The sequence below is a fragment of the Convolutriloba macropyga genome, chromosome 1 (genome assembly GCF_964194025.1).
Source record: "Convolutriloba macropyga chromosome 1, txConMacr16.3, whole genome shotgun sequence".
Classification (NCBI taxonomy): domain Eukaryota; kingdom Metazoa; phylum Xenacoelomorpha; order Acoela; family Convolutidae; genus Convolutriloba; species Convolutriloba macropyga.
The window spans coordinates 78,343,041-78,365,594 of record NC_134468.1 but is presented as its reverse complement, the minus strand read 5'-3'; the positions used below and the strand labels follow the sequence as shown (position 1 = coordinate 78,365,594).

The 22,554-nt window shown below is 33.9% G+C and overlaps 1 protein-coding gene across 1 annotated transcript in view; it reads right to left on the bottom strand.

Annotated features, from left to right (window-relative positions):
* LOC142351020 (E3 ubiquitin-protein ligase rnf213-alpha-like) overlaps positions 1-22,554 on the bottom strand; it is a 157,792-nt gene that overhangs the window by 42,069 nt on the left and 93,169 nt on the right. The window contains exons 5-6 of the mRNA XM_075403112.1: positions 9,347-9,424; positions 8,999-9,176 (exon numbers count right to left, since the gene is read on the bottom strand). Of these exons, the coding sequence (XP_075259227.1) occupies positions 8,999-9,176; positions 9,347-9,424 (256 nt within the window). The remainder of the gene's footprint in view (positions 1-8,998; positions 9,177-9,346; positions 9,425-22,554) is intronic.

The window sequence follows — 22,554 nt, the reverse complement described above, 5'->3', positions numbered from 1 at the left end:
AAATCAATTTCAAAATGCCGCATGTGAACAAAAACCACTAGAGAGAAATGGAAATTTGGTTCAAACCAAAAAGTAGGCCTAGAATGAACAATGAAGGAATTGGGAAAAACATTTAAAAAAATCCGATCCAGAAAAACCGAAAAAAACCGTAAAAATCGAAGTGATATTGCCGCATGTGAACCACTGGTGAGAAAGCGAATTTTTGTTCAAACACCGTTTTTTCACTATACTTTAAAATTAGAGCGAAAAAATTTCGCGCCGCAAAACCACTTGCTTTTTAACTCCACTTCCTGTTTCGGCGTGACCAAGATCACTACTCCAATTTCAATTCAAAAATCATGAAAATGTGTGAACAGATCTTAAAAAAAGACAACGCCCCAATACAATTCAATTTCTTTGAATTGTAAAAAGGAGAGCGCCTAAATAATAGCAGTTGAGAGGCTGACGAGGCTATTAATAACAAATTTTGAAAAATTTTTCAAAAAAAAACTTTAAGCTAAAAAATGAAATAATTTGTGTAAATCAGACACCAGAAACGATTTTTGTCAGACACCAGACAGACACACATTAAGTACAAAATAAAATGCAAAAGCAAAAACTCGAAAACAAATTACAAAGGGTTTCACTTTTCTCTCAGAAAAAAACTGCCATAACTAACATTCAAGAGTCGGCTCCCCTTAATAACAACACTCGTTGAAAATCCGCAAGTGACCTTGCCAATGTTTTGAAAAAACTACAATAAGGAGGGAAATTAGACAACAAAAGCTTCAAGAGCAAACCATTTGCCATAAATTGAAACAAAACCACATGGAAAACTAATTCTAACCAAAAACAATCCCGTATATCACGAAAGTGAAGGACAAATATTTGCACCGATATCGAAAGATTGCTTTCAAAATTACATTTAATGTTTAATACAATTAAGAAAAGCCCACTTTAGCTGAAGACATTTGATAAAACTTGTCAAGCATAGCGAAACTTTTTTTAAAACCCCACCTCTCTCGTTCTATAAAAAATAAAAGACAGAGACCAATGACAGCCTCCAGATTGCTTTAAAAGGCTGACAAAAACTCAACGCAATCAAAAAGGCCCATAGTCTTATAAACCAAAAAAAGCAAAAGTTGAATCAAAATTGAAAATAGGAAACATAGCTGAAAAGTTGGCCGAAAATAGCCTTGTAAATTTGCAGTCTCAAAAAAGATAGTAGGAAAATTATAAAAGGATATTTCTTTCGACATATTGCTGAGATGTTATTATCCGATTAAGCCTCCGAATAACCTTTTAGAGTAACACATACGCAGTTGACATTATTTCCGCAAATTAAAAACATACCCGGCAGATTGCCGGAAAATAGCCGCCGTTGATTCCAATAAGCATGATTGGGATTGAAAGAACAGAAGATATTGAAAAAAAAAAAGATTTTTGAACAAAAACATTTTTTAAGTCCGATTTATTTTGATGGCATTTCGTAGTTGAACATAACGTACTTGGGTTTCTTAGAGAGAGGCTACAGGGGCTACCATCAATACCAATAAGCATTAGAGATGGTAACTAAGACTTATAGGAACGACGTTCAAATAGCGGGCATCTAAAATTGGGCTTTATGGGTTTATCCCGTTTCTACTTCCGACTTCAATTTTTTATACTGACTCTGTTCATTTTGAATTGCTTTGCTGAGCAACTGATGTTCAAAATCACTTTTAGCAGAATGAGAGAAGAGGGAAACTAGCCTAGAGAAGTCAAAAAGATTTCACGCAAAATGTTGAAAAAGCGGCAAAATGAGGTAAAGCGAAACATTTTTTTATTCGACGAAGTAAAAAAACATAGCAGGACAAGTCCTGACGTACAATTCAAAGCATTTTCATTGACTTAACAGAAAAACTAAACCTAGAATGGACTATGAGTGAATTGAGAAAACCATTTAAAAAAAATTAAAAAAAAACAGAAAATCAATGTCAAAATGCCGCATGTGAACAAAAAAACCACTAGCGAGAAATGAACATTTAATTCAAACAACAAACTAGGCCTAGAATGGATTGGTAAAACCATTTAGAAAAAAATCTGATCCCAAAAATTGAAAAAACAGTAAAAATCAGAGTGAAATTGCCGCATGTGAACAAAAAACCACTACCGAGAAACCGAATTTTTGTTCAAACACCGTTTTCTAAATCAACTTTAAAATTAGAGCGAAAAAAATGCACGCCACAAAACCACTCGCTTTTTCACTCCATTTCTTGTTTCGGCGTGACCAAAATCACTACTCCAATTTGACTTCAAAAATCATGAAAATGTGTGAACAGATCTTAAAAAAAAAGACAGCGCCGCAATACAATTCAAATTCTTTGAATTGTAAAAAAGAAACAGCAGGACAAGTCCTAAAATACAATCCAAGTAATTGAATGAAAGACAGACCGAATGAACCTGACCAGCAAATCAATTGAACAATCCCAGCCAACAAGACAAAATCTCAAAAATTGAGAAACTAAAATAATCAAACAATTTAACCAAAAAAAATGCTAAAACCCTTGAAGCTTTTAACTTGAAGGCCATATATGACTCATTTCAATATACTCATTAACTCACGCAAGAACCTTGAAAGAGATGAATCTGCCACTAAAAGTAGATAAACTGGACAAATATGACAAATGCATCAAGAAACTGAGAAGAGAAAATTTAATGAAAATTTCCAAAAAATAGGGCTATAAAAAAGTCAAAACAATTTTTTGACTCTGGAGTTCTGTTTTGTAAACCGTCCACCACATTTAAAAAGGTTCGTTGGCCATTAAAGATAGTTTAACTCAGAGAATGACAAAAAAATCGAAAAATTTGAAAACAATCGAAAATTTTAAATTGCATGCTTTATTTAAAAAATTCCCAAGAATTGCAAGCTTAAAAAATTTGGAAACTATTTTATTGCCCCTAGAAACTATGTAGTAACATACTAGCAAACCCTATAGGAGGTTCCCTGGCCACTGAATAAAAATTTTAAAAATTTAAAGAAAAAAATTGACACTTTACCAAAAAAAATTGGTAAAAGATATTAAAATGTTGAATACCATTCCATGGCCAAAAACTATTTTCAGTAAACTGTTAGCAAACCCTAGATGAGGCTTCTTGCCCCCCCCCCCCCCCCCTCCCTGGGGCTGGAAAACTTGAATAATGACAATAAATGTCAGAAAATTTGAAAAAAAAAACCAAGTTTAGTTTAAAAAAATTCGTAAAATTCATGAGGTTAAAAAGTTTAAAACCACTTCATTATCACTAGAAACTATGCCATAACCTAATATTAAACCCCAGAGGAGCTTTTTTTGACATCAAAGTCTGAAACAACTCAGAAAATGTCAAAAATTTTCAATTAATTTGAAAAAATTAGTATAAATTACCGTGTTTATGTTTGGAGTAGCAATAGATAGAGCGCTTAAAGTGGCCGTAAAAAGCAATTACGTCTTGCAAAGGACCTTTATCAACTTTAATAAACCTCACCTTCAGACTGGTCTAACAAAAAATCTAAAAATGACGAAAAAGTGCTAAAAATTTCATAATTTTAGGCTCAAAAACTCACAAAAATGACCTTTTAACCTTGAATTACGGCCTTCAAAGTAGCTTCGCCACTCTGAGTACTTGAGGGACTACTAAACGCGGGCCTCTAATGAAACTTGACGCCCGCTGAGTTTTACCTGTTTATCCCGTTTTGAAAGCTCAAAGTCATAAAAACAGTTGTGAAAACATCTTACAAAAATAAAATAAAAAGACAGAGCACCAATACAATCCAATTCTTGGATTGTAAAAATAGGAGCGCTATAATAGCCGGCTGAGAAGATGAGGGCGGCTATTAATAAAGAAAAGTCCACCACCTTGAAAGAGAGGATGTCATTTCTGAGAGCGAAGAACGTCGTGTGACCAAATTTTAATCACGAGAAAGAACAAAACAACTCGCTCCACTAAGAGTGGAAATGTGAACAATGACGTCACTCTCGCGATTTAGTCAAAAGTGCATCAATGAATGAACAAAAAGCGCAATTAAGGTAATTGTGATGTCATAGGGTCGTAAGAAAATCTTGACGACGAAATCAAAACACATCAGGACACGTGCTGACCTACAACTCAAAGAACTTTCATAAACTAACCGAAAAAGAAGACCTCGAATGGACAAGGAATGGATAAAAAAAAACTTCGAAAAAATGTTGACCGAAAGAGTAAAAATCAAAATCAAATTGCCACGTGTGAACAAAAACTCAACCGAGAGCGAATTTTTGTTCAAACACCGTTTTCTCACTCTATTTTAAAATTCGAGAAAAAATTTTCACGCCGCTAAACCACTCACTTTTTCGCGCCACATTCTGTTTAGACTTGACCAAAATCATCATTCCAACTTGATATCAAAAATCAAGAAAAAACGTGAACAGATTATATGAAAATCAAAGCTGAAAGACTCTGGACTGAACTCGAAGTGAAACTTAACTTAAACCCTAGCCAGCCACGAACGGATACTGATAAAACTATCAAAACCATGAAAGCAAAACAAATGATGATAGCAAAACAAAATCAACGTTGCATCTCGAAAAACGCAAGTCTGAATAACTGATCTAAACTCACCTTACGAAACAGTTCCTGCTTACTCATTGAGCACCCGTACGACACTAATACGCACTGAAAGACATTAAAAATGAGCAAGACGTAAAAACTTAAAAACTCCTAATAATTGATTATGATTTCAATTGAAAATGTGCTATCAAACAGTTGATACTTTTCATTTAGTAACGTTAACGCTACCAACAGCCAGATTACATGAAAAGCATAAAAAACTGTTCTGAAAGCCGAAAAACAGAAGAATGTGGAAAAATTTGAAAAAAAAGAAAAGTTCAGTAAAAAAAGTTCAGATATAGCCTATTTTCTTCATCCAAAGCAATCTTAAATTGGTAATTACGAAATCAAGACCAACATAAAAACTTTTTCAACAAAAAATACCACTGACAAATTGATAGCCTTCAAATAAGAAGTACGAAAACGGTGGTTGAAGTACGGAAGCCTTCAAATAAGCGTCTAATACTGCAAAATAGCGGAAATAGCTGAAGAGTGTGTATAAAAAGTCTAAAATATGATTGAAATGTTCAAAAATGCTCCCAAACGTGGAACTACTCGTTGAAATGATTTATGAATCAGCACTTTATCCAAAAAAGCAAAATAAAAACTAGAAAACTGCTTCGAAAAAACCGCAATTAGAAAAAAATTTGTTCGCTGAGAATTTTTTAACCTACTTTTCTCGCTCTATAAAAATTGAAGCAGGAACAGAAAAATGCTCTATCTTCTCTCTGAGTTCATTCGTTTGACCTAAACACTCAGTTTTCGCGTGCGGTATTTTTTTACATCCTGTTTTAAATACACTTCAAAAAATTATCGCTCCACCAATACTCTTCTTCGAGTCGTAAAAAGACAGCGCCCCGATACAAATTAAACCCTTGAATTGTAAAAACCAACAGAAGGCAAATAATGACCCCAGTTATTGGTTTGCGGCCATTGAAAAACACGTTTCACCTCAATTTACAAACGTGCGTACCCAAAAGTTTGCATATGATCAAAAGAGAACAACCCCAAAAAATCTTTCAAAGACTACATTGCATTAGCACGCACAAGAGCAAAAACAACAACCTGATTTCAAAGATTTTTGTGACGGTTGAGAGGTAACCTGCTTTCAAGACCGACTTGAGGGCACAGTAAATCCAAATTTGTAATTATTGTTAACGATAAAAACTTAACATCGTATTCGTGAAAATGTTTGGCGAATAGATATTTAAATCACAAGCTCAACCACCTAATGTCCCTATTCCGTAACATCCAATTCAACATTTTGCTCTTTGTTTTCTTTTATAAAAAATACACAAAAAATTCAAAAACATAGTCGGCAGATTGCCGGAATAGCTGCGAAAGAATAGACCTGCGTGCCATATAATAGAGATAGAAACAGATCTAAATTGAAAAAAAAAATGACGCCGCTCAAAAAAACTAGGTAAAAAACATTCAGAGATAAATTAATAAAGCTTGTTAAAATTCATTCCGCAGAAACCTCTTATTAGGGACCTTTACTGCACAAATCAGTTCCTTTGACCTTAAACAAATTCAAATTAAACTTAGGTTTTAAAGTGCAAAAGTCATTTTATTGAGTGAGGTAAGTCAAGTATGATCAAAATCTAATAACGCAAATAACCTAAAAACTTTTGCTAAAGCGAGTGAGAAATGACGTCACGCGCGCAAATGCCGTTAGTGAGAGAAAGAAGTCATTCAGAAAATTTGACTTTTTCAGCTTTGCCGTGTGAACAAATGTAAAACGAAAAAAGAGCGTCAGACGACGAAACAAAAAACATAGCAGGACAAGTCCTGACGTACAATTCAAAGAATTTTCATTGACTCAACAAACAACTAGACCTAGAACGGACAATGGGTGACTTGGGAAAACCATTTCTAAAAAAAATCAGATGAAAAAAACAAAAAAAACAGAAAATCAATGTCAAAATGCTGCTAGGGAGAACAAAAAACCACAAGTGAGATATGTAATTTTGATTCTAACAAAAATCTAGTTCCAGAATGAGCTGTGAATAGATTGGGAAAACTATTTAGAAAAAAATCCGATCCAAAAAATCGAAAAAACAGTAAAAATCAGAGTGAAATTGCCGCATGTGAACAAAAAACCACTAGCGAGAAAGCGAATTTTTGTTCAAACACCGTTTTCTCACTCTACTTTAAAATTAGAGCGAAAAAAATTCACGCCGCAAAACCACTCGCTTTTTCGCTCCATTTCCTGTTTCGGCGTGACCAAAATCACCACTCCAATTTGACTTCAAAAATCATGAAAGTGTGTGAACAGATCTTAAAAAACATAGCCGGAAGAATTCCGGAAGCGACTCGAAGCACCAAAACTTCACAAAAAGCGGAAGCCACTACCTTATGTATTAAACCATTAACTGATTAACTCCCCGGGTCTGATCTAAAAATCGGTGAAATTTAGACCACTGTCACCAAGAGAAAGAAAATCCAGCAGAATTTTATTATTGAAAACGTTTGGTAACGTTAACAAAGTCTGAAATTTTTAGGAAGATCAAAAAACTGTTAGCCTGACAAAGCTGACAGGGCCATCAATTGCCCTCAGATAATTAATGATTCTAATCTCAAAAAGATCGCGAAAGCAAACGGCAGATAAAAACTTTTCAAAAAAGACAGGAAAGTCAAAATTATTCAAAAAAGAGTGCTCAAACTTAAGAATCAGAGAACCACTACAATTAGATTTCTAATCACGGCAATTAAGAAAAAAATAATATATGATTCTTCCTTGTTGTATATATGCTAGACAACATGATTTCATACTAATTCAAAAATTAAATTAATCATAGAAAAACAAAAGCAACAGAATAATATTCAAAGGCAAAAAATCGTCTAAAAACAATACCAAGCCCGCAAGAAAATTGCAAAGAACAGTAATAAGAAGAAATGTTGGAAAAGACTTTCTAGCAAACTCCCAGTACTGCCTTATTTTTAATTAAATCAATTGCAAACCGAAGAAACCAAGATCTATGAAAACGCTGAATTCATTCAATTTTTTAACAACTGAAAAAATCAATATAACGAATATAACAGTAGGTACCAGGACAAAACTAGAATGATACAAACGAGAATGTGAAGAATTTGGACACAATGTTAGGAACACCCTAACAAAAAGACCAATTCTTGATTTTTGAAAGTTAAAAATCAAATTTAAAAAAATCAAGAAACACGAGTACATTTCATTGATCAGCATTCGAGACATAGAAAAGACAACGAGTCATTCGAGACAAAAATCCAACTTGCTGAACAGAATAAAACAAGAAAAAGCAGAATTCAGACAAACGAAACAATGAAACATTTTGCAAAAAACTGGTCAAAAAATATTTAAGACTGCATTTATGAAAAAAATTTATCTGTTTTTTCAAAAACTTAACCCAAAAAAGGATTGAATTTTTATTGAAACGAAATTAAAGTCCCTCATGTTCCCCAAAATACTATTTCTAGTAATTAAAAGCAAAATACAAACAAAAAACTGAAAAAAATTGGCAAAAAACTACGAAAATCGGATTAGCAAATGTACAATTTTATGAAACAAAATTACATCGACGTAGAAAGAGGCATTCAGCATATGAATTATCAAAAGTTGCCATATTAACTGATTTTTGACAAAAAACAGCTAAAAGATCCAAAAATGAAGAAATTAATAGAAAAAAATGCCAAAAATTAACTAAAAATCAAGAAATATGTGCCAATTTCGCATTTGAAACGCAATTTCAGGCTATGCAAAATTATGTGCTATCAATTTCCGGGGTTTACACTTCAACATAGCATCGATTAAAAATTATTTCCACAAAAATCAAATTAAAAACAGAAAAACTAGGCCACTTAGACGAAAAAACGGCTAAAAACGGTTATCTATATGTGCCATTCAGTCAAAAACTACTTTTCAATGTCAAAAAGTCATTCACTAAACACAGTGCATAATCAAAAAACTTCTCTCGCTCAGAAAAAATTAGTTCACACTGCAATTTCACTCGCTTTCGCTATTAGGTCAAAACATCGTCTGAACGAATAGTACTTCCGGTAAAAAAAAAACCTTAAGAAAACCAATACTCCTCTTCGAGTCGTAAAAAAGACAGCACCCCAATACAATTCAAATTCTTTGAATTGTAAAAAAAAACCAAGAGCACCGCAATATAGCTTCGCTCAGTTTACAGCTTCGCAGCTATAAAAAAATCTCAAGATCTTTAAAACAATGACTATTGGTTTTCGAGATGTGTAAACGCAATCTTCAACCCAATTCAAAAAGATCTCTCAAAATGGATTGTCATGGGTCACCGAAACACAAACTCTGAAAAATTGACGCTGAATGTTAAACTGTATTAAAATGATAAAAAAAATATAACACCATCAGATTAAAATAATTGATGCAAAACTAATTCAAGTGGTTATTAAACTATACCCGTAATGGCTTTCATTTTGATGTTGTCGAGGAACTGTTTGATGGTTTGAAGTGGGTCATCTAGCTTGTCTTTGTCCATATACTTCATCAGAAGAACCAACTGTCTCAAAATTCTACATACTTCAGGCATGTCGGTGAAAGTATTCCTTATCTTGTTCAGCATAATCTTCGACAGCTTCTGTAATATTATAAAGATAACACATGAGAATTTTATCTATCTCTATCTATCAACTCTTTTTTTACCAGTCCGAACAGCAAGTACTCATCCGTTAGTAAAATTTTTTAAATTAACTCGCGGAAGATGGCCATGTCATGGTCACAAAAGTTCAGTATCTGTCAAAAGCTTACCTCTTCTTCTTTGATACACAGGCGAGCATTGTTAAGAGCAATTTCTGTGGTGGAAGACTTGGTCACCATCTTCATAACCTGTTAACAAAAACAACATTGTTCACCTTACCTAATGTTCAGTGAGTATCCGACCTAATTCAATAAATATTCAAACAAAATTTCGTTATCAGTCCCGATTCAACAAAAATCAGAAGCAATATTCTCTGAATTCCTCCGAAGCAGTGCAAAATTTTTAAATTCATTTCTGAATTAACACTCGAGCCAAAATTAACACGAATAAAAAAGACAAAAAAAAATTTCGACTCGTTTTTGTATTGATTTCATTAGGTACTGGAGAACATTAACCTCAGCAACATTAACCTCTAAAGAAACGGCGTAAGAAAAATTGCTAATAAAAACAAGAATACTAGAGCAAATTAATCATGCTTTAAACCAATTAATTGTAGTTGGCCAAATCCTGTCTGTTCTTTTAATTGATTCAGTCAATCAATTAAAAGAACAGACAGCTTGAAAAAATTTTTAAAAAAAATAAGCTACCGCAAACTGAAGGCACTTAAGTCATCTGATTTACATTTATTGGTTTTCATCACGTAGAGAAAAATTTAGCAATTAACTGGTGTATTATAGTAACTTTTGTGCGTCTTTTTTGTCTGCTCTGTTAACCAACTGTTTGCAAGAATTCAACTATTTTGTTTTTGAAACTATTATTATTTTTCATTTTTCTGAAATTGTTGAAACAAATTTCAAAGAATTGTTTTGCTTGTTTTGGAGATCTCCCTCGAAATTATTCTTTAACTCCGTCACTGCCGGTCCCAGCCTGCATTGAGAAGGTTTAAAAATTACAAACTATTGAAAAATTCTCGATAATTATTTTTAAATAAGTGAAAACAAACAAAACAAAAGCAATTTGTATAAAATTTGATAACTAATAGAGCTGCCGTAAGATTTTATAATTTAAAAGCGCCTAAAACCGACAGCAACGATAAAACCTCACTCGAATAAAAGAGCTTCAATTTAAAATAAAAAACTTTGGACGAAAATCAGACTGAATCAGAATAAAGACTTTAATTAGTCTGAATTACACAAACATCAGAGTCTGAGTTATTGTAAAAATTCAGTGTACAATGTGAGCCCAACCAGCTCCTGAATAAGTACGAAAATCGATCGCAATTTTTTTGTGATTCAGGAGTGAAAATCTGCGTTGAATACAGGTAGGTGGTACACCAATTTTGGGTTTGGAGTCAGCCAATTTGCTCAATTTTATTTTGCATATAAAATTCTCATCCTTTATACTATTAACAAGAACAACTTCAACCAAAGTATCAGAAGACAACTTCACTGATCAATCGACATCAAACAGGCAATCGAGGTAGATTGTCGGAAAATAGCCGCCATTGATTCCCCTAACCTCGCTTGGAACAGAAAAAAGTTTTCGTCATTTGTACAAACCATTTGTAACAAGCAAACTATTTTGATTTAGTTTTGTAGTTGGACCTACTCTTGTTCTTAATCAGAGGATACAGGGGAGGGGGGCTAAGCATTAGAGAGGGAATTCTTTCTTTGTTTGTTCATGTGTTGCAACTCTGATTGATTGATCTAAATCCCCTATTTGTGGATGGAATTATTACACTTTCTTCAATGGCCCGCCATTACAATTCCATTGGAAAATAACCGTTCTCTTTTAAAGTTTGCGCCTTGTCTTTTGCGAATGTATTTGCACTTGTCCCATTCGGCATCATAGCAACAATGAGTTGTGCTACAAAGACAAATCACTTCAGCGCATCTAAACTCTTCCCTGGACAAATCTGGTTCACGCTTATCGTGCTTCTTTTTTTAAACAAATTCTAGGCAAGAAATTTTGTACAGCATCAGTTCAGAAAGAATCATCAAATCTTGTTCTTTAAGAGTTTTTCACACTGCTTTTTTGGTTGATTGAGAGCAATCGTATAAATTCTTATTTGCAAGAGCAAAGTAAGGGAAGTCAGTGTCTTTTTCTAACACCTAGAATACATCCATATTAGAAAAAATTATTTAAGAAAATTGTAAAAAAAAGCTCCAACACGCGTAATTTTATGTACGGAAGTATAAAAAGCCCGTTACTAACGGTTTACGGTGCATAATATTTGATTTTACATGTTTAGCGTGGAGAATTAGACAGGAATTCAAGCAAAATGTTTCACGTTGAGCAAGCTGAAGCTAAGAGTGTTAATAGGGTGGAACACAGAACCCGTGGGTGTACAACCCATGTAGTAAGATGGAAATAAAAGGATTTTATGAGCAAGGGTCTACCCTAATGTATTAAGATAAGGTGAAGATTCAGCATGGCACCTGCATGAATAGACCGACTACCTGTCTAAAGATATGGTGAAGCCGCCTCAATCTATTAGGATTAGGTATAGCCGATTACATGTACAAAATCTGCTCTAACAAAGTCTGAATCTTAAGATTCAATTACACTATTTTCAATTCGCTGATTTCTAACCCACTGCATGTATTACGAATAGGCGCAGTCGATTACACGCATTAAACCTGCACGGACACAGATTATGATACTGTTTAAGAATGAGTTACACTGTTTATATCAATTCGCTGTTTTTCAACTTACTACATGTATTAGGATAAGGTATAGCCAATTACGATTTTTGAATCCACAGAGGTTGACAATGTTGAAGAGTGAACGAAACTATTTTTTTTCAATTCGCTGTTTTTAACAAACTACATTTATAAAGATTATGTATAGCCGCCGTAAGAAACTCTGCATAGATTTATCCGCTAATAAATAGGAAAAAAGGAAAATTAAAAAAATGGATATTGAAGGTACCAAAATAGCAGAAACAGTTTTTATTAAATGCATTGTTAGTACTTTTCAAACACAAAATAAATGCTAACAATGAAAATAAAACAACTAAGCAATTTACAAGTATAGAAGTACAGTAAGGATGCCCTCACATAACACTTGTGGTTTAGGATAAAAATTTAAAATTATTTATTTGTTTGTTCAAATGCTGCAACTCAGTGATTGATTGTGAAAAATCCCCTCTTTGTGGATGTTATTAATATAATTTCTTCTATTACCCGCGAGCCAATCGACAATAACCCTTATCTCTAAAGTACGATTCTTGTCTTTTACTATTGCATTCGTACTTACATTCGTACTATTGCATTCGTGCATCTTAACTCTTCCTTGAACAAACTTGTTTCACGTCTATCGTGCTTCTTATGTTTTTTTCCACATATTATAGGCAAAAAACAATGTACAACATCAGTTCTGAAGGAATCGTCAAATCCTGTTTCATAAGAGTTTCCCACATTGCTTTTTTGCTTGAGCGAGAGCAATCGTATATATTTTTGTTTTCACGAGCAATAGGAATAGCTGCAGCCCAATGGCACAGTATGTGCTACTGCACTGACAGAATGCGGCAATGCATAAGATTGAGTTACACTATTTACATCTATTCGCTGTTTTCAAATTATTACATGGATTAAGATAAGATATAGCCGATTAAAAGTTTTAGATCTGCACTAACACAGAGTTTGACAATGTTGAAGAGTGAGCAAAACTATTTTCTTCAATTTGCTGTTTATAACACACTACGCTTATAACGATCATGTATAGCTGCCGTAAGGTACTAAAATTAGGTATATCCGCTAAAACAATAGGAAAATGGAAAATTTAAACAAAATGGACAGCAAAGGTGCCAAAATAGCAAAACAGTACTTATTAAATGCAATATTAGTATTTTGGAGCATAAAATAAACGCTACTTTGAAAACAAAACAATTAAGTAATTTACAATAGATGTACGGCAAGGATGCCACCATATAGCATTTGAGCTTTTAAGATAAAAAATTGAAGGTCCTTTTTTGTTTGTTCATATGTTGCAACTCAGTGATTGATTGTGCAAAATCCCCTATTTGTGAATTTTGTTAATAAAATTTCTTCTATAACCCGCCAATACATTGCCATTAGAAAATAACCATTCTCTTCTAAAGTACGTTTCGCTTCTTTCACTATTGAAACTTGTACTTGACTGGGATAGTGGCAACTATATCCATGTGACAATGCAGAATGTGACAATGCTTAAGAGTGAGTTATACCATTTACATCAATTCGCTGTTTTTTCAAATTATTACATGTATTAAGATAAGATATAGCCAATTAAAAAATTTAAATCCGCATTAACACAGAGTTTGACGATGTTGAAGAGTGAGCTATACCATTTTCTTCAATTTGTCTTCAATTTTCTTCAACATGTATTAAAACTGCACTGACACAGAATGTGACAATGCTTAAGAGTGAGTTACACTGTTTACCTCAATTCGCTGTTTTTCAAATTACAACATGTATTAACATAAGATTCAGCCAATTAAAAGTTTTAAATCCAAACTAACACAGAGTTTGACAATGTTGAAGAGTGAGCAAAACTATTTTCTTCAATTTGCTGTTTATAACATACTACGTTTATAATGATTATGTATAGCTGCCGTAAGGTACTAAAATTAGGTATATGCGCTAAAAGAATAGGAAAATGGAAAATTTAAACAAAATGGACAACAAAGGTGCCAAAATAGCAAAACAGTACTTATTAAACGCATTATTTTTGAACATAAATTAAACGCTCACAATGATAACAAAACAAAAGTAATTTACAATAGATGTACGGCAAGCACGCCACCATATAACACTTGTGGCTAGGATAAAAAAATGAAGGTACTTTTTTGATTGTTGTGCAAAATCCCATATTTGTGGATTTTGTCAATAAAATTTCTTCTATAACCCGACAATACATTGCCATTGGAAAATACCCGTTCTCTTCTAACGAACGTTCCGAGTCTTTTACTACTGCAAGTTGTACTTGACGGATTCGGCATCATAGCAACAATGAGTTTTGCTACAAAAACCAATCAATTCTGTGCATCTAAACTTCCTTGAACAAACCTGGTTCACGCTTGTCGTGCTTCAGGTTTTTTTAAACAAATTCTAGGCAAGAAATTTAGTACAGCGTCAGTTATTAAGGAATCGTCAAATCATGTTCCCTAAGGGTTTCACACTGCTTTTTTAGTTGAACGAGAGCAATCGTATAAATTCTTGTTGGAAGGAGCAGAGTAGGGAGTCAGTGTCCGTTTCAAGCACTTAGAATAGCCATATCGCAAAACCTATAAAAAAACATCAATAGAGCTGCAGCTTGCGTAATTTTTAGTATTGAAGTATAAAAAGCCAACGACTAATGATTTGCGGTTCTCATTATTTTATTTTACATGTTCAATTTCGTATAGGTCATTCGATATATTGTTCAGTTTCATAATCAACTTCCCGTCTATAGCATTGTGAGTCTTTTCGTCGTTCAGATACTTTGCCTCTGTATGTCTGCTTTTCTCCATGATAACTAAAGGAGTTGTCCCTCAGAAAATATCGTCATTGCTACAACGCCTAAATCAGGATTTCTATACCCGGCTTTTCCGGCAAAAACAACTGACCGGACAAAAAAGCCTTTTTGGGGTAGGTACTGAACGAAGCCATAAATTTGAGATATAACCATATTCTCAAGTTCCTCAATTCATTTCGCTGGCATCTATACACATAATTGATAGGCGAATATTTTATGATTTTCGAATTAAGGTTTGACCCACAACCAATTTTCTAGTGAAAACAATAGAAGCTGCAATTGTCATCTCCTCACGTAATTTATCCAGTAAATCTTTGTCTGCTTCAATAAAAGGAAAAAACTGTTTACTTGTGAAGAGAAATAACTGATAAACTACCTAGTGTGCATCCCAGTCGCAGCAAAAAAATCCAATTGTTATACTAAAAATCACTCATTTTCGGTATCGCTTCCAGTGTGGTGTCAACATCTATATTAAACAATAAGTTGTTGCTGCACCCAGAAAACTTCAGATAATTGTTATTATCAATTACTGAGGGAGGACGTTCCATCAACCTAGGTCTTTTCAGAACCTCCTGTGGTGAAAATCCACTATACAACAATTGTGTGAAATCAGTATTTTTTTTCTCCAAAGTATTGTTATCACTGACATCACTAAATAAGCATTCGCAAGGAGGAAGGGTTTTGTATCAAATTTTTGGTCTCACATCCTTTGACCTCACTTGTTTTGTAAGCCTTGGGGAACGATTCTACTGATATAGCTCCACCGAAAATCGTCAGAATATCGCAAAACTGTTCAATAACAAATTTGAAGCAGACAAAAATGATTATCTTTTTATGACGATCGGTCTTCTATCTGGCTCGTGAATAAACTAAGATAGTAGTTAGGACTTTCAAAGGTTCAAATCATAATAAGCAACTTTGAATCCGAATAGAGGTGAAAGGTTACCATAGCGTCCAAAATATTGTTGCAGGCCGAGAAGTTGTTTTTTTTCTGAATATGGAGGATTTGTCAAGTCAAGAGTCGCCATATCAATTTTTTTTTACTTCCGCATACTTTTGGATTCAAATTCAAAGGTTGGAGTGCTCTGATTTTTGCGTTCATTTATCTTGAAGGTAGAATTCACACCAATTTTCCGTATTTTCAAGGGAGAAAAACTTTTCCATTATTTCCGCTGTGTTTTTGCTAGTTCTTCTGTGCTTTCAAAAAAACACAATCAATGTTTTGAGAAATTTGATTTATATAGGGAAATCGCCTGAAAAATTAGAGGAAATTAGAGTTAGTCAAAAAACTAATGCCATCGTAAGTATGGGTCGAACAGGGAACGGAAATGAGCGGTGAATATCGAAATTCTTACCAAAAAATGAATGGAAATATAATCTACTAGAGGTGAAGCAGAAGCTACTCTAGCAAAAAGGGCAAACATCTCTCTGAATAACATTATTTTTCGTTGCATGTAACAAACTGGTGACAAGCACATGAGAAAAATCAATTCGTTCTGAACACGATGAAAACGAGTTATTCAATCAACAGATAAAAGTACAAAAAAGCTCAATTCGACTAGAATAAGCAACCACCTTTTAATATGGATGAAAATGTGCTTATATCAAAAAAACATATGCCGTTCAAAAATCGTTACAAACCACAATTAACAAGTGAAATCTCTAAAAAATCAGAAACAGCTCAATATGAAACACCAATTTAGAGACTTAAAGGGTAGCACGCTAATGAAACTCTGGGCAATTTTTATGAACATCATTTTTTCAAGTGCGTAACTTAGAGATGCGTAACTTAGAGATGATATGAGAAGCTGCTCTAGCAAAAAGGGAACATCTCTCTGAAAAACATTATTTTTCGATGCATGGAAGAAACTGGTGAAAAGTGCACAACAAAAATGAACTCATTCACAACCCGATGAAAAAGAGAGTTATTCGATCAACAGATAAAACTACAAAAAAGCTCAATTCGACCAGTATAAGCAACCACCATTTAATATGGATGAAAAGGTGCTTATATAAAAAAAACATATGTCGTTCAAAAAACGTTACAAACCACAATTAAAAACTGAAATCTCTAAAGAATCAGAAACAGCTCAATATGAACCACCAATTTATAGCCTCAAAAGGTAGGACGCTTATGAAATTCTGAGCAATTTTTATGAAAAAAATCTTTTTAAGTGCATAACTTAGAGATGAAACCTTTCGCTGCAGAGTTGGTTTCCAGTGCGTCATTTGATTGTTACCCAAATTAATCATAAAGTTCAGTTTTCTACCAACATAAATAGATCCTGGCGGAAAACATTTTTCACCTGCAACCGAAGACTTTGCAAAACTACTAGAGAAAGGTAGCCATCTTGCAATCTATTTGTGTAAAGATGTGGAAAACTTAAACGATCTTGGTTATCGAAAAGCGTCAAAACTTCTTAACCACTCGGATACTGACTGGTATTGTGGCAACTATATCTATGTGACAATGCGAAATGTGACAATGCTTAAGAGTGAGTTAAATTATTTAAATCAATTCTCTGTTGTTCAAATTACTACATGTATTAAGATAAGTTATAGCCAATTACAAGTATTAAATCCGCTCTAACACCGATTTTGACAATGTTGAAGAGTGAACGATACTATTTTCTTCAATTTGCTGTTTATAACTTACTACGTTTATAACGATTATGTCTTATGCTGCCATAATGTACTAAAACTATGTATATCCACTAAAATAATAGGAAAAAGGAAAATTTAAACAAAATGGGTAATAAAAGTACCAAAATCGGAAAACAGTATTTTTTAATGCGTTATTAGTATTTTTGAACATAAATTAAACGCTCACAATGATAACAAAACAAAATTAATTTACAATAGATGTACGGCAAGGACACCACCATATAACACTTGTGGTTTAGGATAAAAAATTGAAGGTACTTTTTTTGTTTGATTGTTGTGCAAAATCCCATATTTGTGGATTTTGTTAATAAAATTTCTTCTATAACCCGACAATACATTGCCATTGGAAAATACCCGTTCTCCTCTAAAGAACGTTCCGAGTCTTTTACTACTGCAAGTTGTACTTGACGGATTCGGCATCATAGCAACAATGAGTTTTGCTACAAAAACCAATCAATTCTGTGCGTCTAAACTTCCTTGAACAAACCTGGTTCACGCTTGTCATGCTTCAGGTTTTTTTAAACAAATTCTAGGCAAGAAATTTAGTACAGCGTCAGTTATTAAGGAATCGACAAATCATGTTCCCTAAGGGTTTCACACTGCTTTTTTAGTTGAGCGAGACCAATCGTATAAATTCCTGTTTGCAAGAGCAAAGTATAGGGAGTCAGTGTCCTTTTCTAACTCTTGGAATATCCATATCGCAAAACCTATCAAAAAAGTTGTAGAAGCTCCAGAGGCGTAATTTTGAGTATTAAAGTGTAAAAAGCCAACTACTAACGGTTTACGGTGCTCATCATTTGATTTTTTATGTTCAACTTCCTATAGATCATTCGATATCTTGTTCTAAAGTTTCCTAAAGATCTTCCCGCCTATAGCATTGTGAGTCTTTACATCGCTCAGGTACTTTGTCTCCGTATGTCTGCTTCTCTCTATGTTTGATAACTATAGGAGCTGCCCCAGATGATTATCGTTTTTGCTACAACGCCTGAATCAGGACTCTTATCCCCGGCTTTTCCGGCATCAACAACTGACCGGACAAAAAAGCTGAACAATTTTTTTTGGGTAGGTACTGAACGAAGCCATAAAAGTGGTATAAAACCATATTCTCAAATTCCTCAGTTCATTTCACTGGCATCTATACACATAATCGAAATGCAATTATTTTATGATTTTCGAATTTAGGTTTGACCCACAACCACTTTTCTAGATGAGACAATAGAAGCCCCACTTGTCATATCCTCACGTAAATTATCAATTAAATTTTTGTCTGCTTCAATAAAAGGAAAAAAACTGTTTACTAGTGAACCCAAATAACTGATAAACTAGCTAGTGTGCATCCCAGTCGCAGCAAATAAATCCCTTTGTTATGCTAGAAATCTCTCATTTTCGGCATTGCTTACAGAGTGGTGACATCATCCATATTAAACCACTTGACAATAAGTCGTCATTGGTTCTTGCTCCCAGAAAACTTTCAAGTAATGGTAACTGTCAACTACTGAGGGAGGAAATTCCTTCAAAATAGGTCTTTTCACAACCTCCTGTGGTGAAAATCTACTATTCAACAGTTTTGTGAAATCAAAAAATTATTTCTCCAAAGATTTCAGTTATCACTGAAATTACTTAAGTAGTCGTAAGAGGAAGGGTTGTTGCATCCAATTTTTTTGGTGAATCGAATCATTCATTGGGAAAAATCCTTTGGCCTCACTTGTCTTGTAAGCTTTTGGGAACGATTCTAGTGATTTTGCTCCGCTGAATATCTGCAAACTGTACAACGCCAATTTTTAAGCAGACAAAAATTATTTACATTTTTTAACGATTGGTCTTCTACCTGGCTCGTGATTGAGCTAGGGTAGTAATTAAGACTTTATAAGCTTCAAATCGTATATGGCAACGTTGAATCCAAATACAGGTAAAGGGTTACCATAGCGTCCAAAATGTTGCTGTAGGCCGAGTTCTTTTTTCGGGTTTTGGAGGAAATATATATCAAGTCGAGTCGCCATATCAATTTCTTCAACTTCCTCATACTTTTGATTGAAATTCACACGTTGATGTGCTCTGAATTTTGCGTTCATTTATTTCGAATGTAGAATTCAGACCAATTTTCCGTATTGTCAAGGGAGAAAAACCTCTCCATCAGTTCCGCTGTAAATCTGCTAGCTTTTCTCTGCTTCAAAAAAAGAAACAATCAATGTTTTGAGGTGATTGCTACATAGGGAAGCGAGTTCGTGTAAAAATCAGAGGAAACGAGAGTTATGCAAAAAAACTAATGCCATTGAAAGTATGGGTCGATCAGGGAACGGATTTGGGCGGTAAATATCGAAAGTCTTACAAGAAAAAATGAATAGAAATATGATCTCTAAGAAATTAGGCAGAAGCTATTCTAGCAGAAAGGTAACATCTCTCTTAAAAGCATTATTTTTCGATGTATGGAAGAAACTTGTGAAAGGTGCACGACAAAAATGAACTCATTCTCAACACGATGAAAAAGAGAGTTATTCGATCAACAGATAAAACTACAAAAAAGCTCAATTCGACCAGTATAAGCAACCGCCTTTTAATATGGATGAAAATGTGCTTATATCAAAAAACATGTTGTTCAAAAAACGTTACAAACCACAATTAAAAAGTGAAATCTCTAAAAAATCAGAAACAGCTAAATATGAACAACCAATTCATAGCCTCAAAGGGTAGCACGCTGATGAAATTCTGGGCAATTTTTATGAACAAAATCTTTTCAAGTGCATAACTTAGAGATGAAACCTTTCGCTGCAGAGTTGGTTTCCAGTGCGCCATTTGATTGATACCCAAATTATGCATTAAGTTATTTTATAATTTTTCTACCAAAATAAATGGATCCTGGGGGAAAACATTTTTCACATTTCTAACCATTTCACAACAAAATACTTTGAAAAACTACTAGAGAAAGGTAGCCATCTTCCAATCTATTTGTGTAAAGATGTGAAAAATCTAAACAATCTCGGTTGTCGAAAAGCGTCAAAAATTCTTAAACACTCGGATACTGACTGGGATTGTGGCAACTACCCGTGCAGACATAACAAAACATTTCACGGTGCAATGAAGAAAGCTCATGTTTGCGGAATTCAGACTCTTTTTTGATAGCGTACGATATTCGTAATTTCTAATTGTATTTGAGATAAATTTTAATTTACTATTATATTCATCTTGATCTTCTGTAAATCATACAAAGGGTGGATTAAAAGATGATTAGTATATGAAACTTTCTACCTAACGGAAGACAGGTACTTCTAATTGTAGCCATGACTTGCTTCCTAATTTCAAGAATTTCAGCATTTTTAAGGATTTTACTGCCAACTCTTGTAAAAAAAACGGTATATTGGCGTTCTAATTTGTTGATTTCAATTCCAGTTCTGGACAATTACTTCGTTTTTTCCAATTATCTATATTGTATTTGAGTTGGAAAAATATTTTTGCCTTAAAAGTTTAAATAACAGACAATGCAGATAAGGTTTTAAACTTAGATAAGTTTGTATTTAGTGACAATAAAAAGGAAGCCCAACCGTGAAAATGATGCTGGCAGACTTGTTACAATCTCTGGTGGTTTGTTTGTTCCAATTTGTATAATCTCGTCAATTTTAGCGTGCTGTATATTATGAGTAACTCTTGTGGAAACTGCAAGAAGTCTTTCCTAGCAAATTGCCCCACGATTCGGTTTCTAAACGATTGCATAGTAAAAACTCTCTGAGATCAACTACAGCAAATTCAAGAAAGACGTAATACACTACAGTGACAAAATCGACCGACTCGTTCTAAAAACAACTGGAATAAATGAAAACGATTTGGAGCTCACGAAAAGGAATAGAGCTCAAAACATTTTTGACACCATCTATTAATAAACTTTTGTCTCTAGATGGAACAATTTGTTCATATTTCTCAACAACTCTACGAAACAAAAATTTGATTTTTGGGTTCGGCATGTGGAAAAGACTGACAGAATTAAGGAAAAAACAGTCTTCAACCCATTACAATTGGACTCTAATTACAAGAAATTCAGCTCCAGAACAAAATCATCCAAAAACAAATTAATAATAGATCTCAAATAATGAATTAACTGCAAGTTAACCTATCTCTCTCTCTCTTTCTCGTTCCGTTTGATTCAATTTTACTGGATAAGAATTGTACAGTGAAGGAAAAGCAGTCAAAGGATCAGTTCAAAATCTAAAAAAAGCAAGTGGATTATCGAAAAGAACGTGGCTGAGTTCTGTACAGTTAAACCTTCTTCTATAATGTACCACATTGCAAAACCAATTTAAAACCTTGCCTGCAATTGCTCAGCGATTCAACGGAGTTTAGTGTCCCGATGTGGACTTTATGGATAAATTATCGGCTTCCAATTAAGGGGTAAACAATTGATAAGCATGTGTTGACTCCTCTTCTCAATTTGTTCAAGCTCAACCAATGAACTTAAAGTAGTCTACCGACGCTGAAGCAATTTTCAAAAAAATTTACGCAAAAGCATAATGCCATTGCCAATATTAGTAGATCAGGCAACCGAGTTGAGCAGTGACTATTGAAAATTTTTCAAGAATAAAATGGAAATTTAATCCACAAGAAAAGAAGCAAAAGCTGCTGTAGTAATAAGAGCTATCAAGTCTCTGAGAACCATTATCTATCATTACATGGAAAAAATGGTGACAAGTACAGGAAACAAAAAATTCACTTCTCAGCACGATGAAAACGAGAGTTACTCGATCAAAAGGTAAGACTACAAAACAGCTCAAATCAACCAGTTTAAGCAACCGCGTTCTAAAATGGGTAAAAGTGCGTATATATGACATGATATTCCCTTCAGTAAAGGTTACAATGTACAATTCAGAAGTGAAACCTTCAACAATTTAGAAACTGCTACATATGAACCGCCAAATTATAGCTTTAAAGAGAAGATGATGAAAGTCTAGGGAATTTTTATGAACAACGCCTTTTCAAGTGCGTCGTGTAGAGATCAAATCTTTCGCTGCAAAATTGGTTTCCAGTGCGTTAGTTGATTTGTTACCCAAATAAAGCAAAAAGTTCATTTACGAAATTTCTGCCATTAGGAATAAACCGTGACGGAAAATGGGAGGTCGCAATTACATTCATAACTTGTTTTCTTGAACCAAAACATAAGAAATGGCAAACT